At 35.1% G+C, this 23340-nt stretch overlaps 1 protein-coding gene across 8 annotated transcripts in view; it reads right to left on the bottom strand.

Moving 5' to 3' along the window:
- Positions 1-23340, bottom strand: part of CPEB3 (cytoplasmic polyadenylation element binding protein 3) — an 84505-nt gene that overhangs the window by 32107 nt on the left and 29058 nt on the right. For 5 of the 8 annotated variants that reach the window (XM_027648313.1, XM_027648309.1, XM_027648311.1 and 2 more), the window contains exons 3-5: positions 22003-22162; positions 10987-11043; positions 1705-1728 (exon numbers count right to left, since the gene is read on the bottom strand). In XM_027648313.1, the coding sequence (XP_027504114.1) occupies positions 1705-1728; positions 10987-11043; positions 22003-22162 (241 nt within the window). The remainder of the gene's footprint in view (positions 1-1704; positions 1729-10986; positions 11044-22002; positions 22163-23340) is intronic. The other 3 variants (XM_027648315.1, XM_027648310.1, XM_027648316.1) reach the window with 3 other exon arrangements.

Genomic DNA, 23340 nt, shown 5'->3' with positions numbered 1-23340 from the left:
GTAGAATTTTATGCTTCTTAAGGTTAAGAAAGCTCAGTAACAACATTATTAAAGTCAAGGTAATGATAAAGCGTGAACATCACAGACTTCAATATTGCATGAATGAGTGTTAATGACAAGACACACACACAAATCTACTTGTTAGTATAGAAGAGCCTGCATTTCACACAGGAAACAAGTTTATAGAGTGAAACATGCTTTCTGGTAGAGTGAAAAAAAAATTTCTGGAAGTCCAGCACATTCAGAACTTGTTTGCCCTGTTTTGTCATCACTACCATTTTTATAAAACAGCCTACACTGTATTCATCACAATTACTGCCACATTATTATATTGGGCTTCTACAAGTAAATGTGAGTTGCAACAGTGTCCTACTGCTTCCTACCTCCTTTCCTACTTTGGTGCCATTTGATCAATCTGGAAACATTTGCCACAATCTTAAAATGAAAATAAACAGGGTTCACATGCATAGAGAGTATACAGTATTATATACTCCACATACTTCCCAATTTGTTTCAGTACCATGAGAGCCCTGAAAAAGTATCAGGATGCCTTTAACATCTGTTAACAGTAGCTCAATCTCTGGAGGTGGGGAAATATGAGCAGGTAAGTTTGTGAGGAAAACTGGAATCTTTTGGTTTTGTTTCAGCTATCAAAAAAACAGGAAAACCAGTCAGCTTTGAACCAAATCAGCTGAATACTTTATCATAAACTGTGTTAGTACAGCCTCTGCAGTCCAGTGCCTGAATCCTCAGTGCAAATTACAAGTTCCTTCACACACTGTCGGCCTGTGTGAGGGCTATGTCTGCCTCCAGCTTCTCAGAAACACGATGCAAATTCTACATTTTGAAAAGGAAGCAATGTCACCTGCATAGCTGTCCGAGACCATCACAGAAAAGAAGATAAAATTAAGTTTAATGCTTAAGTACCCCAAGCAGATGGCACTGCCTAACTCTAATTGTTAAAAGCCGCAATTTTCACTGTTATTTCTTAATAAACCTAGTCTGTATAAGCTACAGCACAGTACAGAAATGTAAGCTGCTATCACAACTTTCTTAGTAGTCAGCAAACTTGCTACTGTCCTTGTTCATTAATCTCTCAGAATAAACTGATATGCAGCACTGTACATTTGTAAAATGCTTTCAGTTTGCTTTAATTTTTTAAGGGTTTTCTATGATGAAATACAGTTAAAATGTGCTCAAATACTGTCTCTATTATTAATATTCACTGTTGAGGAAAGTTATTAGTATTGGTATTCACACATGTTTTACCTGAGGCAATTCAATGTAATAGTCAAGTGTAATATTCAGTGAAAGCTGTTTCATCGAAAAAAAAGTAATCGAAATGTTCAATGCAGTGGTTAAACACTGGACTTTACAAAAAAACCAAAAAAACACCAAACACAGAGTCTATTTTCTTTTTGAATGTTACACATTTCAAGTCACAAATACATATAATGAAAGACTCTTTACATCCAGTCATCCTCCAGTTCACTAGTAATAGCAACACACTTGAAGTTACCAGCTCAAGATCATCATTGCTTTAAGATGCTATTAAAAGGGAGTTGTTTTGCAAGTGAAGAATATAAGATTGATTTATATGAAACAACTGATCAACAAAACGTTAAAATCGGTAACATCATAAGAAAACTAAATATTTAATTCTCCCACTATTCAGCAAACAAAACATTTAGTAAATACTTTTACCTCTTCTCCGCCCATAGCTCCTGGCTGCATGTAAACACAGAAGAAAATTGTCGGTACAACTGTCATTAGATTTAGCTCCAAAAGCAATGAAAATGTAGCTTCTACCTCTTCTATTTTTCCCCTCCCACCATAAAGAAGGAAAAAAACATTCAAAAAGTGCAAGATGAAAATCAAACAACCCAAGCCAAGAGAAAAAAGCTGAAAGATAATACAGCCGGGGGGGGGGGGAAGGAACATACCTGCTAGAGCAAGTTTTCTACATAGTAAAGGTACTAAAAAAATTAGGCATATCAGACAGTACTATAAAATAATAATTTAGGATTATGGTTTTACGAGGCAATAAACATCATCAACAGTAATCGTAATTAAAAGAACTAAGTCTGCATTTTATTAATCAGCTGTAGAGAACATATTTTCCAATTATATTTCAATTTAAATAATTAACCATCTGTAGATATTAAAATCCTACCAAAACAACATGAACTCAAGAGCCAGTATGTTTAGAGGAATAAAACCAGATTGACAAAATGCCTTTATAGCTACCAGAATTAACACAGCCTTTCAATGAGACATGCATCAATGGCAAAATCCACAATGCTGGACAAGTGCAGGAGCATATTTTGTGATATAATGGCAAATGCAAAAGTCAGTATTTTTTTTAACTGAAATTTTAGAAAGCCACAAAATAATCTAGAAAACACGTGTCTTCTACACAGTCAACTTATCACAAAAGACATCTATCCTTTCCAAGTAATCAAATATGGAAGGCTAGAAATCGGGTTTTTCAACAGAAGTGAGGTAATAAGTAACAGAGCCTTGTTTTGTTTCTTTCCCTCTTCATTGTAATACTTTCAGTGTTCCTCCCAACCCCATCTCTTATTTCCAAAACTAACACAATGCCTTCCAGTCCTGCCCGACACACCCAGGTATCCCACCATACCCCTCAGCATTCCCTGTCTACTTTTCTTTGGCCAGCAATTACATGACAGATTGGTGGTGGCTATTTGGGAACTATTCACCTGCTGACTGGTCCCCTGGCCATCACCTCTGAGTAGCCCTGGGGATACTGGAGTGAGGCTCACCCTCCTCCAGCACAGGCACTGGTAGTAACTTCTCTTCTACCCAAGCAGCTTCCTCCTCAAACTCTGAAGAAACACAGTCTCAGGCACCACACACCTACACCTACATCTTTTTCTTCCACTATCAATGAGGCCACAAAAAAGCAAATACATGAGTACCTCATTAGGGGGATTAAAAAATTTCAAGGGACATGAAGACAGTCAGAGCTGTCTGTGTGAACAATTATTCAGTCACGGTGAGGTGGTTGGTAAGCCCTGAGAGAGACTCTGCTTCTTGCATAGCCGGTAATAGTTGAGAATTAATACTAGAGTTGGTTTTGCAGCAAGAATAATATTAGTTCTCCTGCTTTCTAGCTACTGCTAAAGCCATATTCTATTACTTATTATGATGGCAAAGAACCATTGTCAGACCTTTTGTAGCAAGTCGTCGTCTTGATGAATGCCCACACACCCAAAAAAAGCATGCATTAAGAGTAACCAAGAGCATCAAGAGTAATTTATCTGAAAGAAGTTTCTCAAACAGAACGCTACCAATCTAAAAATTAAATAAAGTACTATTTCAGTATGAGATGAAAAAGACTCCTGTGCTTTTTTTGAAGATAACAAAGTTTTATATGCTTAATTTAAACTTTTAGGCTCTGAGCAAGATCAGTACATGATGGCAAAAATCTACCAAAGACTTCTGTAATGTTACAACACCCTATTGCTATTCATGTATTATAACACTTCTATGTTATATGGCACTGTAGAATAATACTTTTTTCCTGTATTTGCACTCACACACATAATCTTTATTTTCATAAAAAGGTTTCACTGGAGGTATATTTACAATTGCCTGTAAATTCCAGGAGGAAAATACTGCAATCCACTTAAATAGGAAGACAGGCAATTCGGCTTTTCTTGATTTAAAAACACAGCATCACATTTAAACACTCAAAGAAGGTGTTTTAAGTATTGCTGTTTATATTTTGTATATATCTACACACATAATTTGAAAATTACCTCATTTTTATCAAGTATTTATATTAAAATGTTACTTTTTTCCAGCAAGCTGCCAGTTATTCAGCATGGCAACTTCAGAATGTCAGTGCACACTTTATTATGTTGTTTACACAGGATGTGAAATAAGAATGTGTCATTTGAAACAAGTTAATAAAAAATACTCATCTTGTTCACAAGTCAAAGTTCAGAGTACAACAGATTTAATAGCAGGAATGGTTCATCAGGTAAATTTCATAATGCCTCCAGTATGAGTAAATATTTAAAAAAATAAACAACTTGGAAATTATTCTGGAATGAAGACATCTGGGAGTCGATAAGAAAATTACTGCACTATTAGAAACAATGAAATTACCAGAGCTCTGTATCTGAAGTTACTTTCTCTCTTTGGGCAATTCCAACAGAAGAGACTGGGAGCTCCAAAAATCAGACCCCCCACCAATGCAGCTGCTCCCCATATACTAGTTTTGGTGCTAAATATAAACATCATTTTGCACAGAAAACCACCTCTGGAAATGTTTCTGAATTCAACACAAGCGATTCTTTCCTAGGTACCTCCTAGAGCATTCCAGCATTAAGGAAAACACAGCTGCTTTAAGAAGGGATGAGTACATTTTCCCATGTAAAAACTAAAATTGTTGCAGGCACTGATCATTTGTGCAGCTCCCAGAAGGATCAGCACTGCGTTAGTGTCTGTTCGTCCTTAGCAGCTTCCTTTAACTGTCAGGTAAAAAGTTACACAATCACCGTGTCCCCAGTTGCATGCCCTCAAATACAAAGGAACAACAGATTCTTTTCCACCCCCTGATAACTCTCCTGAAACTATTAACTCACCTCATCCCAGGAGATGAGTGTATTTTTACAAACATGAAACTGCACGATGAAGAACAGAACTCTAAGCGTTCAACAAACAAGCAAAACAAACTCCCCAAACTTTGTAATGCAATCAAGTAAACTCAGTACTAATGCTCTTGGAACTCCCCAAAGCCTGCAGCTAAGATTACCCATTGCTGCAATAAATCAAAACTCACTCAAATTAACTGCTCAGATTTTAACTGCTCAGATTTTAACTGCTCAGATTTTAACTGCATCTCAAAGAAAGCTACACGAAAATTACGAAAAAGAACTTTTCTGGTTTTTTTTTCATTGTTTTATTATAATATGTGATTGGAACTGCACCTTGTATATGTATCAAATAGTTAGCAGTCCTAGGAAATTTTGGAGCTAGACTGGTTAAAGGAAAGTTTATTTGACAAGACTGGGAACCTCCTTGATTTATAAGGTACCAGAATCTCATTTCTAGCCTGGAACATTCATTTGTATTCTTGAAACAGTCAGCAGTTCAGAACAATGCTTGCTTTAGGACATTATGAGTTATGCAATAATTTTCTAAGATCAGAAAGGAAAATATGTCAAGCTTTTTCTTTTGAACAGTGGGTCTCAAGTTCTTAGAGATCTGGAAGTTTACAAGTGAATTAAAATACCAGTGAAAATGAACTCATGAACTGAGGGAAGGTGATAGAATCAAGTATAATTACGCAACATGTTTTTGCCCAAAAGAGAGGATCATATAAATGAATTGTAAAGATGATTGACACTCATATATGAGAGGTTCAAAAGAGGGTTCTCAATTTCCACTGACAGATAGGCTGGATGTGCAGATGGGTGCTACAATAACTTGGTGGTATTGGCCTCAACAGTCCCTCCAGGTTGATTTTTTTTCCAATGCTACCAATGCAAGCGTTACAACAACCTCCCTGATCACATATGCTCACATACATAAACAACTGAATCCCATCATCAGAGAAACACCTCCACAAGCAAGCTGTATGCAGTTAAGTCCCATACACTGGACCTCAAACACTTTATCAAACAGGTGAACTGCATTTGACACTCAAAACCAGCTTCGGTGTTCCTTTCTTAGGCACATGAGCAGCCAAGCAACTGTGCAGGAGAGCAGGCTTTATCTATTTCCATCTCTTTGTTTTAGTTAAAAAAATCTGTTAACAATAAACCTCACATTTTTAACAGCCAAGCTGTTTCATCTCTTCTAGTATCATATATAATGCTTGTGGAATAGCCTGGAAAATCTTGAAATTCTGAGGAAACAGATGGCACTAACCCACAATAGAGAGGATCACAAAGATGAAAGGGAAAGCACACTGGTGAGGTTGTGAGGTAGGAAAAGTGGTGGGAAAAACAAACAAACAAGAAGGTATTGAAGAGCTATAAAGTTGGATTAAAAAGATGATTTAAGAAACCTTCCTCTGCTAGAAAAAGCCTTTAGCAGTCACTGATAAGAGACATTGCCTTCAGTAACAGTCAAATCAGATTTCTGGAAGTGCAGATGCTAACATAAAAAACTGAAGGTAAGAAAGAAGATGTTGTATTGCTCCTCGGCTTCTTTCCCCACCTTTTTTAAAAATTAAACAGGCATAGAAGGGACTTGGAGATACCAGCAAGTCCAACTCACAGCCTTCAAGGCAGCATCAATTCTCTTTATACAGCTGGTTCTGAAAAACTTAACAAGGTTATGTGTAAAGTGAGAGTTCACACATTTTGGGACTCCTATGAACCCTGCTGCCTCTGCTATGTCACACTTTATATCATTCATTTTTTTCCTCCCGTTATATTAACTTTGGTCTCTTCATGACTAAATTAGGTTTAGTTTTGCAAACTTTGTAAGGTCTCTCAGTGTTTTTTTATTCCTTTCCATTATTCTATATATGCTAATAAGCTGGTAACACATTAGTAACCCCACGTGGCAACTGGGCTAAAGAGTTCAGCATATTCCTATAGGCAAGTACCAAACTATTAGAAGAGATTGATGCCTCTCGAAATTTAGTCACACATTTTCCCAGAACACTATCACTACAAAACCCCCAAGCTTTTATTAGCTGTTAAACTGCCAACCCAAGATCTTGCAGGACAAAAATAATTCAATGAACCTTCTATTTGGAGCAGGTAATTTCAAGCTATAACAGTAGCAATGGCAAGAAATTCAAATATAAAATGCTACTTCAGCAACTTTTTTATATCAAAACACTATATGTGTTTGAAAGCAACACATCAGAATACAGGAAGAGCCAAGGACAACAGCTCTTAATGATACAAGGAATTTTAAAACCAACAGAAACACGAAAATAAAAACTGAAATCCATTTGTTGTCATTACGTTTCCTGTCAGGGTGTGACACCTTCCTCACATAATTATTATCTGTATTAATAAAACAAACCCAAAATCTCTACACGTACATCTAAAAAGATGCCCCAAACCCTTACCTTAATGTATTTTTCAAATTGTTTTACTCTGAATAGACAGAACTAATTACACTAATGAAAAGAAGAAGTGACAATCAGATGGAGAGCAAATAGGACCAGACCTCATAGATGACACATTTTCATATGAGACAAGAATGAACAGTGGAAGCACATGGAACATTTGAAGCCCAACATCACTAAAAAGTCACTGTACAGATGAGCTTTAGGGAAAACAAATTCCAGCATTTCACAAAGGAGTTTCTCATTTGCTCATTTAACTACCTTCAAACTTATTTTATGGAATATAATTTGGGATACCAGCAAAACAGTTCAGTTCTTCCTTAGAAAGCTCTCATACCCTTGTTTATTCCCATACCCCTTTTTCACCTGCCATACTTCTCTCTCCCTGAAGCTTATTGTTGGCTTTCTGAAGTTCACAAGAAGCATTAAAGATAGTTCACCACCTACCACGTAGGTGACTATGTATTCATGCTGATCATTTAGTCCTATTCACACAGCAAATTAAAAAGAAGCACATTCTCTTGAGAAGCACTCAAGAGAAAGTCCAATTGCTTCCAAACAGAAGCAGTGGCTGCAGAAATATATGGCTGCAAATGGCAGTGAATACTAATGAGAGAAGGGATGGAGGACACCTCTGAGGTAATTTTGCCAAAGCAAATTAATTTCTTTTCAGGCTTTGCCTAGCATTTTAAGCATAGCTTTTAACTGGTACTGCAAACATCTACTAAAATTATTATTAATAGATGCTGTAGATTAAAGTTTTTAAAAATTCTTCTACTTTTTAGCTCAGTATGAATGATGTTATTAAAAAGTTAAATAACTGATGTCAGTAATTGATTAAAAACTATTTCAATTAGAGAAATTTCAATTAAATCTGGTACAGACAGAATCTATACCTTTTTCCCTCTGAACAATGTTTCAAATAGAAACATTTGCATCTTCCTTTTGTTTAAATGCTCTCTAGGATTATGCTCAGACCTCTCTGAATATTTAAACATCGCATTCCTCAACAGAAGTCTAATTCTGAACTTCAAGAGCATTTATAATATAAACATGTTTATACATATGTGCAACTGTGTATGTACACAACCATAATGCCATTAACGACAAGAAGAGATTGATAATAATTATGCATTTAAAAGCAATCTCTTCTATCCCACTAATTTTATTATTTCAGAACTTAGTGCTTTGAGATGATGATGATTTATAGCTTTGCACAGTGACGAACAAAATGGTGTAAGTATGCTCCACACTGTGCTGCCAACTAAGCAAGCAACACCTTCCCTCAAACCAAACAATCCCCTTCAACATTTACAGACAGCATCCCAAGATTGGCAGTCAGGAAAATCCCAAGTTTCAAAAGGCTGTAATCAGTAAAGAGGAGTAAATAACAGCTGAAGTACAGTTGAAGGTGCTGCCACAGAGGATGAGGAGCTAGAGATGAACACCCCTCAGAGCTTCCCCTCTCCCTACAGCATGTGAAGTTTTGCATTGCTGTTGGCATGAGCATATGTTGTCTTCCAACTTCAAAAGCTTGTGTACACTGTCAGTGTGAAATTGAGCTTTGAGTAATAAATCTTAAAGATTTTTACTGTGTCTTCACAGGAAAAGACAAAAATGCTTATGTAGCAATGACTATAAATAGAATGTGAAGGTTGGATTTGCAGTTTCAGCAGACAGTGTTTGGTTTCACAGAAATTATACACGGATTTGACAAGTATTATGATTTAAAGATGTTACGTAAGTTCTCAAAATTGTTCCAAAAATTACTGTTATGAAATATCTTTGGGGAATTCTTATTTTACTTCTTTTATTTTTTTAACCCAAATCACAACCATTCCAGCACAGAAAAGAGTATTTCTTCTTGAACTAACTTTCCTTAGTATATTTCCCCATGACAAAGGTAACAGATGACATGGGAATTACATAGTTCTAAATTTCTCAGTTTTAGCTGCATACAAAAGAGGATTTCAATCACAGAAAGTAATTTTTAAGCTTATGTACTTAAATATTTGCTTTTATTCTCAGCTCTTCAAAGATTTAAGAGCAAAACTCAACAGGTTTCATAATACAGTAATTCTAGCTTCTGGGTTCTCAGTAACGACCAAAAATGGTGTGGCCTCACCTAGTAAAGAAAGGAAAGTGAAATATATGGAAACTTATTCAGACTTCTCATTTCGCCAAATTTAATTTTGCATAAATTACATATTTATGGTTCCAGGCTTTTGCAAGTCTGTACACAGTTAATATTTCAATAAACTCCTAATACTTTAAACAGTGGAAATACACAAATATATTTCGTTTGGGTCCCTCAGTTAGCTCTACTGCTATTTTAACCATACACCAGGACTACTACAAAGGATCATAGTTTTTCACAAACTAATAGATTTTATAGATGCTGTAAAAATTTCAAAGAAATTGAGACAGGAAGAAATATTTCTTAAATATTATTTCCATTAAAAAGAAAGCAGAATAGAATACATCATTCATTTAGGATAAAAGTGAGTTGTCCCAAAACAGTATAACATTTTGTATCAGTTTTTCATTCTTGTCTTTCAAAAATCTCTGTAAGACTTTTTAAGAAATACTACTATATAAATCATAGTAACTGTCAATTTGTAAAAGTAACTCAAAATTCAACCATAATATCCCATCTTCACAAGCATATTACTATTGCAATCGGCTTAATGAAATGCCCACGTTAGAACAACAAATACATTCCGAGACCAGAATTCATGTCAAACAGCCAACAACTGTACTGTGTAGAACTTATTTACACACACATACCCCAACATGAACAGCTGCCTCTTTTGATAAAGACTTTAATTAAACAGTGTTTCTCCTAGTCAATTACTTGATTTCCCATAATTTCATGTGCCCATAAGAAAATGGGGCACACATGCTAAACACGACAACTGAAACTCTTCAAAATATCACCTCATCATTAACAGTGTAAAACTAAGGAGAACACAAGCAAAGTCTTAGGGGTTCCAAAAGCTGGCCTTTACAGCCAAATGTTAAACACCTTGCAACCTGTCTATTAAAAATTTTCAGTTCTTCACATTTATAAATTATTCTTCGCTTGGTACTAACAACAAAAAAAAAGGCAGTTCTCAACTATACACAGTCTAACTTAAATTGACAGTGCAAGGGCAAAACACTTTAAGAGAAGTTTGTATGTTAATCCTAACGTCTAATACAACACTGTAAGCAAAAATGGACATTTCAAAATAGCATTTCATAGGATTAGACAGACAAATACTATGCTTAGATTTGCATAGTTCAGTTCTACGTTATGCTGGTGGTGCTGAACACCCCACCCCCCAAACCCCCACACATGAGCTATCTTCCAGATCCATTCTGGCAGGTTTTTTGAATGCTTATGTTCATGACTGGACTTTTAATTTTGCTTTTATTTCCTGACACAAACAAAAGCAATAATCTCTCAGTGAAGTGCAGTTTTTCCTCACTATTTAGACGTGTAAACATTCTCTCCATTCCTGTCTACATAATGGAAACCAACTGAGTAAACTCCATCAGTCAATGTAATTGTATGCAAAACTTGTAACAGTTCATCCCAACAGGAAGAAATAAGTCTGGAGAGATACCAGAAAATAAAGTTACAGATTTAACACACACACCCACAAAAGAGGAAACAAGAGAGACTGTTTGTAATATTATCTGCAGCAGGCATTATCAAGCTTCCAGTGAAACAGAAAGTCATTATAAAGCTAATATAAAGAACCCCCAATTCTACTAATAAAATCAGAGGTGACTGATTTTCAGAACATTTTCAGAATGTGCACAAACTTCTATGCAAATATTACCACATATATTTGTCTGGCTGTGCAGCTATATACACAATAAATGTAAAAAATAATATTCAACATGACAATATAAATCACTAGACGTTAACTACTTACTATTAAGAGCCATAATATTGTCTGTTCCTGGATGATGGAAATTTATTCCCATACGCCCTGCAATGTAAGCAAAAGCTATTTTCAATGTTTTTATTCAAAAACTGAACTAAATTAATTAACATGAAAAATTTCTAAAGGTTGGGGTAGGTGAATCTTCCATCTATTGAAGACAACTTCCCAAGAATACACATTTACAATATTTAACACCACAGTACCTTTAGTGTTATGTACTTAAAATACTGAAAATCACAAAATAAACAGTAAAATAATTCTTTTTAATAAATTCCTTTGCTTTGCACTAAGAAAGTATTATGTTTACCCTTCAAAATAAAGCCTCAAGTTCAAGCTTGCTGCAGTTATGACATTTACAGTTGGCTTCCAATAACAAGTACAGCATTACAATACTCCACTTAATTGGTAAAAATAAATCACTATTTTTCATACTACCTGTAGCACCAGAAGCTCTCAAGTTAACAGATAGTTGGAAGGAAAATTCTTACTCTGGTTTTGTATTCTTCCCTAAGAATCTTCTATCTACTGTTTGAGATAAGACACTGGGTTGGAGGGAATGTTGTCCTCATGCAGTACCTTCATATGGACTTTGAGAAATATATATCTTGACCCAAAGGAGACTTAGCCCAGAGAAATCTACTTTTACTGTCAAAGCAAGAAATAAGCCAACAGAAGCAATACTGTTCAGATTAGTTTTAGATACCATTTAACTGAGCTGAAGTATTAAAAACATATCCTGAAGAAAATTTGTAACAGGACTTTCTTAATTAAATACCCGAAACAGTTTGAAAGCTGTAACTGGTATTAGCTGTCACTTGGAAAAAGATACAAAAGGATAATTATAGCCATAAAAAAGTTATTTCAATTGAGTAAGGTAAATAACTTCATGTATATAATGTCAATCCATTGCATATGCTTTTCATATCTCTATGTCTATGGTTAAGTTTGGGAGCTAAGGAAGGAAGCACTTTACATTTCTTCACTACATGGGCACTCAAATATGGGAGCTCAGGACCCACTCACTATACTGAAGAACCAATATAATGGTTATGTTCCTGCACTTCTGCAAACCAAAGTTTTAACACATAAACTCTGGCAAAGCAGAACTAAAGCCAATTCTCTCCAGCATTTTTAGTTCCTATTGATAGTTAAACCCTCCTTATTTGCAGTCAGAGAGACTGCTGTGCTGTAATGAATGTTCTTGCTGAACAGACGTGGCATGAAGTTTCAGTACATTTCTGAAACTAAGTCATAAGCAGTTTAAGAAAAGCAAATAAATCTTTTCTTCACATTATATTTTTTCCTTTTTTTAGAAAAAAGTGTTGCCACAATAATGCTATGAAGCCAACAGCACCTCGAGAAAGAAGTGGGGGCAGAAGGTAAATAGAATTTCCATTTTTACTTTCCAACTCCTTGAGCAAAGCTTCTTAAAGAGATGATCTTCATTAACTACTTCACATTTCCTAATTACAGACATAATTCTCCTATACATATTTTCACATTAATCTGGCATTGCTGAAATACTAAAGCTGCTACTATTTCAGTTAGTATAACCTTTGCTAAAATATTTCAGAAATCTTGCCAGATGGACATTAATTCCCTTTCCTCAACAGTGTATTAATGACTGTGAGGTTACAAGTATTACTTGCAAAGAGAAAAGGTGCATATACTAATCTGTACTTTCAAATTAATACTTCAAATAGAAAAAAAAAGAAACTGATATGAAAAAAATATTCAAATTGGAATGCATGATAGTTGGATGGGTCCTTCTATCTTCCTTTGCTGAAGCTGAAATTCTGCTGTTTGACCAGCTTCAGAAATAGAATCCTATCTGTGACATCTGGGTCTGTTTTTTTCCTCCCTCCAGGCTGTCACTGGACCAGGTGCTGCTTGTGTGACATTTTGTCACCTGCCCTTGGCCTGCTATTTTTAAACAGTTCTTGTCAGCTATCTTTTAAGAGGAGCAGAAAATACAGAGCAGCACAAGCAGAAGGACATGTTCTCACTCTGAGCTAAGCCACCGTGCGGGATAATTCTGTACATCTTCAGAGGCCCCTCGTACTACTCTATAGAAACAGATCAATGGAATCCTTTCAAAACACACCTGTATGAAAAGCATTCAAAAGAGACTAGTAATGCAATAATCATAAGACAATTAATTATACAGCCCTTCATATTAGCTATAACATTTGAAAATCTTGTTGCTTGAAGTAAATTATTCAACTGAAGAGGCCATATGCAGATTACAAAACTGCATCATTATCTCAGAAAATTGTTTGTTTGGTTTTTTTTAATTTAAAGGTGCAGTACAGAACTGTGAAATGTAATTAAGAATATGTACTTTCAAAGACATATTTAGGTTAAACAGATAAATGAGTATTGGAAAACAAACAATTTTAAGAAAAACACATGTATGTTACCTGGACCTTTATGAAGACTATACAAGCACATATTTCTAATTATAGTTTTAAAACAAAATCTCTAGATAAAAGTTTTGCTTTTCAAGATTATTAAGCACATTAAGCAGAAACGCAGAGAACACAGAGCACAGAAGTTATGGATTCCAGCAGTTCACTGAAATCATAAATAGAAACCCTTCCAGTAACAACATCCCCAGTACTTGTATTCAGTGTCCATCTGCCATTTTCAGTTTGCCTATCTTGGTTTCATAACTATTTACTGAGTATATTTTCAATTACGTGCTTTTATAACTTACAGTGCTGCAGTTAGGGTGCAAATTTAACCACTCTTTTACATCTTTTCAATTCCTAATTTAAAAAGAAAACAAATCCAGTTGTATACTGCTTGCTCTTTAAACATTTCAGAGAAAAAAATGAGGGTTTAATGATACATGTATAGCCCAGGCTGCACTTTTGCTTATTTTATGTCATTAAATTTCTTAATATATCTCTCCTAACGACATTTGGAGAGACTTTCTGGCTGGACAGCCTGAGCACTCTGCTGCATGTGCCATATCATGCTTGTCATGGCAGAGAGCCCAATTCCTTTTTAGAACACATCAAATCTGTGCATCTTCTCTTCTGTATTTTATTAGAAATGAGATGTTAAATGGAACTTGCTTTGTAGAAGAGTATAATGATCTTGGATCAATTCTGACATCTTTCCAACAACTAAAGGGAGTATACCCTTTCCACATATGAATCTCTTTATTAAATCTTTCACAAATAAACTATGTTTTTAACTGTCTACATAATTTCAAGTTACATGATCAGTTTTGAGACATAATGTTGCTCCAGAAATAACAAACCTAGGTATCAGACACAGTTTTACCACTATTTCATTTTCTTTTTTATTCATTCTCTCTTCCTAAGTCCTTTATGGCTTTTTGAACTTGTGAAACCCTAATCAGCTCCTGGACATGCACTTCACTTACTTGGTGAAGGATTTTTAAAATTACAGTTACTTTTCTCATAATTTTCATATTACAATCAACATTCCAAGAAACCATGTTCATTGGTTATATATTGAGTAAAACTTCTTGCACTATTATACCTCATGACTTTCACCAAGACTGACCACTCCCACCAATTCAGCAATTGGTATTTGGCATAAGATTTGCTAGAAAATAGCAAAACTGGTCTGCTTTTGACCTGTCCTGAACTTTCTGGGAATGAGAACTTCCTCTCATGTAGTTTTTAAGACCACTGTTGATATCAATTACAAGTTAGAATTACATAATTCAGTGGCAAGGTCAAATGAAACTGGCAACAGGACTAGTTCTGCTATATTTCCTTAGTAATAATCCCTCCTTTATCATTCTTATATTCTCTAGCAAATTATTTCCAACAAAAGGCACTAAAAACTAGCTATAATTACTTGGATGGATAGGTAGCAGGTGGGTAGAGCAAAGTTTAGACACAGAAGAGTTGAAAAATCAAAGCAAGACCAGTGCATTATCTCAAACATCTGAAAGAAGATTATCCTTTTGACTCACATGTATTCAGTCAGGAGTCCAGTTTATGGTACAACCTGCAGCTCCACACACACTCACACACAGCCCCACCAGCTCAACCATGAGTCTCTACTCTATGACTCACAAATGGCCACAAAGCAAGAGGCATGTGTGTGAACATAAAAGAATTGTCATCATTTCTACCTGAGTAGACCTCAGAACATTCTCTCACCTTTTCCCCCAAAATTACAGACACTTGAAACTGATGCTCAACATACAGACTAACTCAACATACATGCCCAAGACAATTTCAAAACTAAAAATGTTGAGAGCAAGGGTCTCCATAAAGAATTATAAAAAATAAAGGAAGTTTGTTGGGATTATTTCCCTCACCCTTTTTTATCTGCCATTTGTTCACACCCATAATTTAAACACCTACACTTACAGATCTTTAAAAAAAATTAAAATACTGAGCAGAACAAAAGTAGTATTGTTTGCCAGAAGGGGAATATGAAGAACTATTATTGTATTCACAAGTATATATTTTTACTGTGCAAAAACACATTGTGGCAATGTGAAGAGAAGTGTATAATTATCAGCTATGAATATCAGTAATAAAGCTGGCTGATACTAACTTCTTCCTATCACTGACTAAGTATATATATGCCATCAGTAGGGAAAGCAACCTATAAAATAAAACAACATATACATTACAATGAAATGCAGTCTTCATAAGTTAATTACATTGCTCCAATAAAACACAAGGGGGTCTTGCATATATCTAAGTAGTATAAACATTTTCAGCTTAAGAAAAGCTATATTTTCAAAATATTATTACTTTAAAAGCAAGACTAGATGAACATAAAGATATATTTGGCTTTACTTGTAAGCAGTAGATAAGAATATATACACATATATCCATCCTACATGAAGTTCTAGAACTGTATTCAAAAGAGCAATACTGGTATTTTTATTGGTGAGTTTAGGGGGAATAAAGTAAAACAATATGAAAGCAGACTTTTCCATTAGCAACCTATGCTAAACCACACAGAATAGTAGAGAAGTGGGAAAGAAAAAAAGAAAAAGTTGCTTTAGGTCTTTGTGAGGCCAGTCTTCAACAGCACAATGAAAAAACAGAAATAAACAGAACGAAAAGTTGATATCCATATCATCACTTCTTAATCTAAACAAAGTAAACAAAAACCCCACCACTCCTGCCCAAAACAGATTCAGCAGGGTAAAGACAAGAAAATGCTGGATGCCAGCAGCCAATTAAGAAGTATGATCATACTACAGGATCATTGGACAGAGCACTTATTTAAGGAATATGAACCATTTAATGATCATATTCTGTACTGAAAAAATATTACAGAGGATTTTCTTAAATAAGCAGAGTTTTAAATGGCAACAGGGGCTGTGTCCTCTAAAAGGATTAGCTTGAGTGGCCTAATTTTAAATACAAATAGATGTGCAAACACATCTATCTGGTCACTCTGTTTTTCATGAACATTTACAGAAAGGGGTCTGATGAGCACTGAGATTTTGGGAAATGCAGGTACACTGCACTTTTTTCTAATGAAAGTGTTGCCAAGAAGCTCTAACCGGGTAGCACCATTTCTAGGACTGAGATGACAACATTTGTTCTATTTGCATGACCTTTGTGTTCAGCTGCTGACTGCAAATACAAATATGATCCATTCACCTTCACTTTTCTCAGGTCATGTGGCAAACTTACTGCTTTGCTTACAAAAAGCTTAGGAACATTTACAGCTGAACAAAATCAGGTGGCATGTACTGAAGTTAATGAAAATCAAAGTGGAAACCTAAAGGTCCATTCTATACTTATTACAACACTGTCTAAGTTGCATATGATCTTCAAACATTTGGCTGCCAAAAACCATAAACAACATAGTTAATTTAAATGTAAACAGAAAATCTTAAATTTTGCTTAGTTTTCACATGACCTGATACAGTCTTTACAACAGCTAAAAAGCAGTAACCCAGTAACTTCAGTCTTCTATTACACAAATATATGGGTGTCATTAAGCACTGAAAATCAAGATAAAAAAGTTTCCCCACAGATGCTATTTCTGCCTCTGCACTGTTGCACGTTTGTATTCAACATCTCAAGCTCTACTGAAATATTATGACATAATCAACACATACTTTATGTATCTTTCTACAGTATGGTAACGATTAAAATTAGTTTTAATAAAGCCTATTCTTGAAGTTCTCCTGGTCCATATGTTGTCTCCAAATACTCATACTTGAAGATGTACCACACTGATATTTCAAAAAAAATTCAGAATTTTCGTTAGCTGGGGATTTACAAATTACAAAGTTTGTTTCCACTCTGATTTAGAATAAAACCCAACTATTACTGTTATCTAGCGTAACAATAAATTTAAAATAGATATTTTGAAGGGATATGATTTCTCTCCTCAATATCATACTTTGATTCAGTTTCATGACCTGTCAGTAGCACATGTGCACAGCATATGACCTAACACAGCTGAAATATTTTATTTAATTATTTAAAAATAGAACAAAGGCAGCTGCTAGTTACTACTGATCAAAATATTTTTTTAGATCAGAATGCCTCTGTTTGTGTTGTAATGCAATAGTTTGACACGGATAAACATATTGCAACAGTGACATATTACACCATAGACAGAAGACACTTTGATGTAGGAAAGAAATGTTCTAGTCAGTAATAAGTAGCATCTACTTAGCTATTCTGATAACTCAGTTTTGCCCGACAGCCTCAGGTCAAATCAGTATGTAAATAAAAAAAGGCTATAAAATCCTGCAAGTATATTCTTTCCTCATTAAAACAAAACTGTCCCTCGTATTTCTGCAGCGTATAATATATTTTATTTGCAACTCAGAAAATAAGTAGGGCCACTCAGGAAAAACATCTCAGGAGATACGGAACATTTCTGTCACATAGGCCTTGTTATGACTGACACAGGGAACAACCAGATGTCCTACGTCATATACAGTAATTCATCATTAATTAGAAGCAGCTTAACAATTCCTTTCCTGAATTTTCTTCCTTTCTTTTTTCCACCTTTTTGAAAGAAGAAAAGTATTTGAGAGTATTGACTGAAACAGAAGAAAAACGTTGAAGCTGGTCTTGATGGTAGAGAAAGCAGGGAGGGAAGTCTGACTAACTGGTTTGGGACAAAAGAAAATGAGACTTCCTTTTCCATTAATTTACATTCCTTAAATCTCAAAGCATGAAAATGAAAAATTATTTGTAAAGTTACACAGTTCCCAGACTATGAAGACAGAAAGACAGGAACCTACAGCAGAGTTCCCCTATCTGGCAGGAAAAGCTGAGAAAAAGTAATCAGTTTTAGACAGAAATAAAACAAGACACTGAGCTGACACTGAGCACCTTCTCCCAAGGCTGGGCTCAAGATAAAACGCAACACTGATGGACATGCTGGTAATTTACTAAAGTCCAGAAACCTCAGAGCCAGATATCAAATCTCTCTTACAGCAAGAAACACAAAAAAAGAACCGAGTGACCCTGGCTCTCCTGGCTGGAGAGCACCAAGCCAGCCTGCCCATCAGACTCGCTCAGTGTAAGTAATTCAATATTGCAAGAGTGAGGATCAGTTCATTTCTGCTGCACTAACCATCTATCAGACTTTCTCTGTTCCACATTTGAAAGCAACACCCTCCCAAAAAAGTCACTTAATCACATGTCCTCTCAAGGCCAAGTGGATCATGTTTTAAAAAAAGTGACCTGCCTTGGTGATCTTGAAATAAACTCTATTTCCATGGCCAGACAAAGTCTGACTATACCTCAGATTCAGAGAAGGGTATGAAGCTTCAACTACTATAAACAAGAGGATAGACTCTTCCTTTCTCACCCCAAGCTTCTCCCCTACCTCCTCTGAACAATGCAGAGCATGAGGAACACAGACCCCAAAATGAAAAGAAAAATATCCCAGAACCATTTCAATTTGGTCTTCACATCAGAATCTTCTATGGCTAATCCTCCCACTCACATTCTAATCTAGAACTCTTGTCCTACATCCAAGAGAATCATTTTTTTGTTTCAAGTATCTGCTGGGATATGAGGGGGTACATAGGCCAAGAGGGGCTATGTTCCAAGCAAAGTTTCAAACTTTGATAAACCACACGCAACACTTTACTAGTGAATACATATAGAGACAATACTTCTAAAAATAAGTATTTGATGAAGACTGTTGGCAGGTTGAAATGATCCTGAAATAGCTCCACTGGCTTTGTAACATGCATTAGAGGCCCTAAGACATGAATCAAATCTTTCTGTATTTTCAAAATCAGAAGATTTGGTACTCATTTTTTCACCCCTTCCATTTAAAAATTTGGATTGTAAAGGTACAGCAAACTGACCTGTAAGTGCTGCTAGCTACAATTGTTTGAAAAAATAAGGCTCATTTACCAAAAGCTGAACAACTTAAAAAAGTCATTTGAAAGCCATCTCATTATTTTTCTTTGTTTATTTTAAATCAGGATTTTTGTGGCTGTTTTATTTTCTACCTAGAGAAGAAATAACTGCAGAAGTCTAAGAGAGGAAAGTCACAGATGCAAGAGGAAGGAAAGATTTAAAGGGAAAAAACACCCTGTTTACTATGAAAGACAGAGGTGGTAAAATGAAGAGGAACTAGGTCTGAGATTTGGTTAAGTCGATAAGATTCCAGAAAAAGTGGCTGAAATTTTGCACAAGAGGAATTCACATAAGGAATGTCTATAAGGAACAGAAAAAAAAAAATCAAGCTGAAGCACATAACCAATATATTCAAAAAGCTTCAAGATGAAAATAAATGAAAATGTGAGAATGACTTAAGAAACAAGCAAAAGCAAGCATGATGATAACTTTCTCAAGGTCATAACAGAGTAAAATATCCTTCTACGTTAAGGGGAAGAGCCAGAGAAGAGTGGGATAAATAAGAAAAAATTGAGTTTAGGAGACAACATTAAGCAAAATGCAAGGCAGGTACAGAGAAGGACAGCAGCTCTAAACCTTCTGCATCTTTGGTAGAGAAAAAGCAAGAAGTTGGATGTACAAGAGAAGAGTCAAGACCAATTTTCACAGAAAAAGCAACAGCGAAAATGCAACAAGAAAATGACTTGAGGAATGGATCGATATTTGCAAAAAAAACGTTTTTTATGAAAAGGATTCAGCTAAAACAGTAACCTATATTCATTTAACACAGAGGAAGGAGACACTTCCTGCAAGGGAAAATGAAACAGCCACTCCTATGAATATTGCCAGTCATGCTGCATAGTGTGAAAGCAGGAGTAGAGAGGAAAGTGCACACTAGGTCAGGTCAAGGCTGGAGACTACCAAAGTAAGCCCTTCCTGGAGGAGGAGAAAAGAAAACAAGATAGGGAATTAACTATATCATTAGGAAAGCAAACAAACAAAAAAGCAGCTGTGCAGAGACACAGAGAGATAACTAATATCTCCAACAGTTACTGAACTGGAAGTGAGGTAATTAACACGGCAGGAAGGCCAAAGCAGGTGAGCAGCAGTGAATGAGAAAATTAAATAGTTAGAAAGAGCACATTTGTTAAGAGAAAATGTAAAGCTACTGGTCCCACTGGTAAATGGAAAAGTTCAACTTAAACTTTACAATTAATATCCAATCCAATAAAACTTCTGATACCATCTTTTTCATTTTTTCCACACAGATTCACATGGAAATTCAGTCTTTAAAAAAACAAGTCTCTATTTGTATCTTTATATAAATACTGACTAAAAAAAAAAATCTGAGTTTTTAGCTAGATTATCATATTTATTGCAATAAGATACAATAAATATTTTGCTCTATTAACTAGCAATTTGGATTTTATTTCATATTTTAATGCCAGCCACATATAACATATATCCAGCAAAAATCTCAATTTTGTTGAGCTTGTTTTTTCAAGTTTCAGTTTAACCCTTATTTTGGAGAATAGACATGAGACAGTACTTGCCATTTTAGACGGATGAATAATGATTAAAGACACTCGAAGGCTATAGCACAGCAAATTTCAAGATAACAGTGGAAAGCATAGGATAGAAGAGAGTACAGAAGCCAGTTCAGTATGGCTGTACAAAAACTGTACCCAGAAAGATGGCAAAAGAGGCACATGACCTTAGAACTAGAAAAAATATTTTCCACGTGTAATATATATATGTGGGAGGGGAGTAAATGAGGCAACTGTGACATCAAAAAGCATGTATACAAGCATTAGCATAGGAAGTGCTATACACAACTGACTTTCTTCTCTGTGTCCTGATTTCTTAGTGTTTAGGAACAATTTCTTGTTCAATACTTCCCATACTACCAATACTACTACATGGCTTACTACGTCTTCAGTCTTAAAAGTCACCAAGAATGCACGTCAGCAAGAATGTGTACCTATTTTTAAACATAACTAAGGAAAGATTAAGGCAGAGGAATGTGCAGGTTGATCAGGAATATTTATTCAATGAAATGGTGCCACACCTTTCACTATTCATTACCAGCTAAATATTAGAAATGGTTTCATCTCCAATGCTACACCTGGTAGAACAAAGACACTTTAACAGCATAAACAGTCAAAACTTTCCAGCAGTTAATAACAGCTAATATCTTTTGGCTTCCCCTAACAATTTGAAATCCAAATTAAGATAAATCTGTTTAAAAGAAACCTGAACAACTGTAGAGAGTAATCCTGATACAGTGGTTGTTTTAGAACCCTGTATATTAGCTGATAATCCATACAAGAGTAGAATAAACTTTGAACAAGATGTTGAACATAACAATTGGACTCCAGTCGCACTACACATCTTTTGAAGTGACTGCAGCAAGAGACCCAGTTGTACCATTTGCTGAAACACAAGCCCATGTTTCAGATATGCCAGTTAGATATTATGATTGTACACTTACAATAAATGTATACATATTTCACCTTATCTTCCTAAAGTAAAGAAGATTATATTTAGATGGGAAAATAGAAGTTTTACATAACTGAAAACTCATTCATTAGCAAAAAGTTTAGAGCAATACTGAAAAGCTGATTTTTGTTTAACACCAAGCAAGCATGGACATATGAATATTCCTAACCTGTAAAATGATTCCTCCACATTATATCAGCGAAACTCATTGGTGGGCCACTGGGAGGGTAGTGTTTACCTTTCAGAGGCTCATGATCAGTCCTTATCATATCCATTAAGGAATTTTCCAAAGAGTGCAAGTTAAAAGTGTCATAGGGCCTATTCCGGTCCTAGAAGAAAAAAAAAAAAGGAAAAAAAAAGTGTTATTGAAAAAATAATTTTCTAACACAGGCTCATTTCTTGTTATATAAACACCAGCATCCAATTCAAATTTCTTCTTGATAGAACTTTTCATAATTAAAAAAAAAAGATAAATATAAGCCTACAGTTATTAAAAATCATATCCTTCATTTTGTAACTGCTGCTTTCTCCAGTATTCCCTTCAGCTATGCAGAGAGGCTTTTAATATTTCTAAAAATACGTATACAAACAATAGCTAATTCTAAATATTACCATTTAAATAAGGACTTAGAAATAAAGCAATATCAACATTTACATTGGAGAAGTGAAATTGTTTCAGAGATTTTTAGTTTACAGCTTCATCACCTGTCTTCTGTCACTATGCTACCTTAATATCAGAGCAAAAGCAATGCTCAAGATGCCAGCAGGCATATTTGTTCCAGAAAGTACCAAGCAACTCTTCAAATGTCTAACATTAATCTCACAGGTTTAAGGAAAATACACTAGGTGCAAGAAAAAAACAAACAACAGGCAAGCTAGAATATGCAACACTTCCACAGTAGGGCTCTCAGAAACCAAGCAAGGGCTTTATTGTTTGAATCTCACATTTTTAATTTGCTGTAGTTCTGCTACTGTTTTATAAGTGAAAGGGAAAAAGAAAAGAAAAAAACCAGAATCAATCTTTAGCAGGCCTACTAGAACAACCAGTTTCAAAGCTCAGGAACAATGCCATGGAGGAAACAATCTACCAATGTCCATGTATCTAGTGTACTGTACACAACACGACATAACAGAATGGCCATTGTAGTCAGCCTCTTTCTAAAAAAAACATTATTTTTCTTATTCCCATCACTACCATTTAAAAAAAAAAAAAAGTTGTTTCTTTATTATGTTATGCTACAATTAATAAGGAGTGGTATAATATTCTACTGTGCAAACTGAAATCTTCACTATAATATGCTCCCATAATTCCTTGAACAATTTCTTTCACATGCTGGTTACTAGAAGATATTCTTGCTTGAAAGAAAAAAATTTAAAATCCTCAGAGAAGAAGCAGAAATACGCATAGAAAAGGTAATAAAGGTTTTGTCTTAAGTATTATTTCTCTTGAACCCTCTTGTTCTTAGGTTGTCTTTAAATAAAACAAAGGGAGAGAATGAAGTATAAA

This window comes from Corapipo altera, unplaced genomic scaffold (assembly GCF_003945725.1).
Source record: "Corapipo altera isolate COAL_440 unplaced genomic scaffold, ASM394572v1 56, whole genome shotgun sequence".
NCBI lineage: Eukaryota > Metazoa > Chordata > Aves > Passeriformes > Pipridae > Corapipo > Corapipo altera.
Note: the sequence above shows the minus strand (reverse complement) of the source record. Positions and strands in the feature narration are given on the sequence as shown.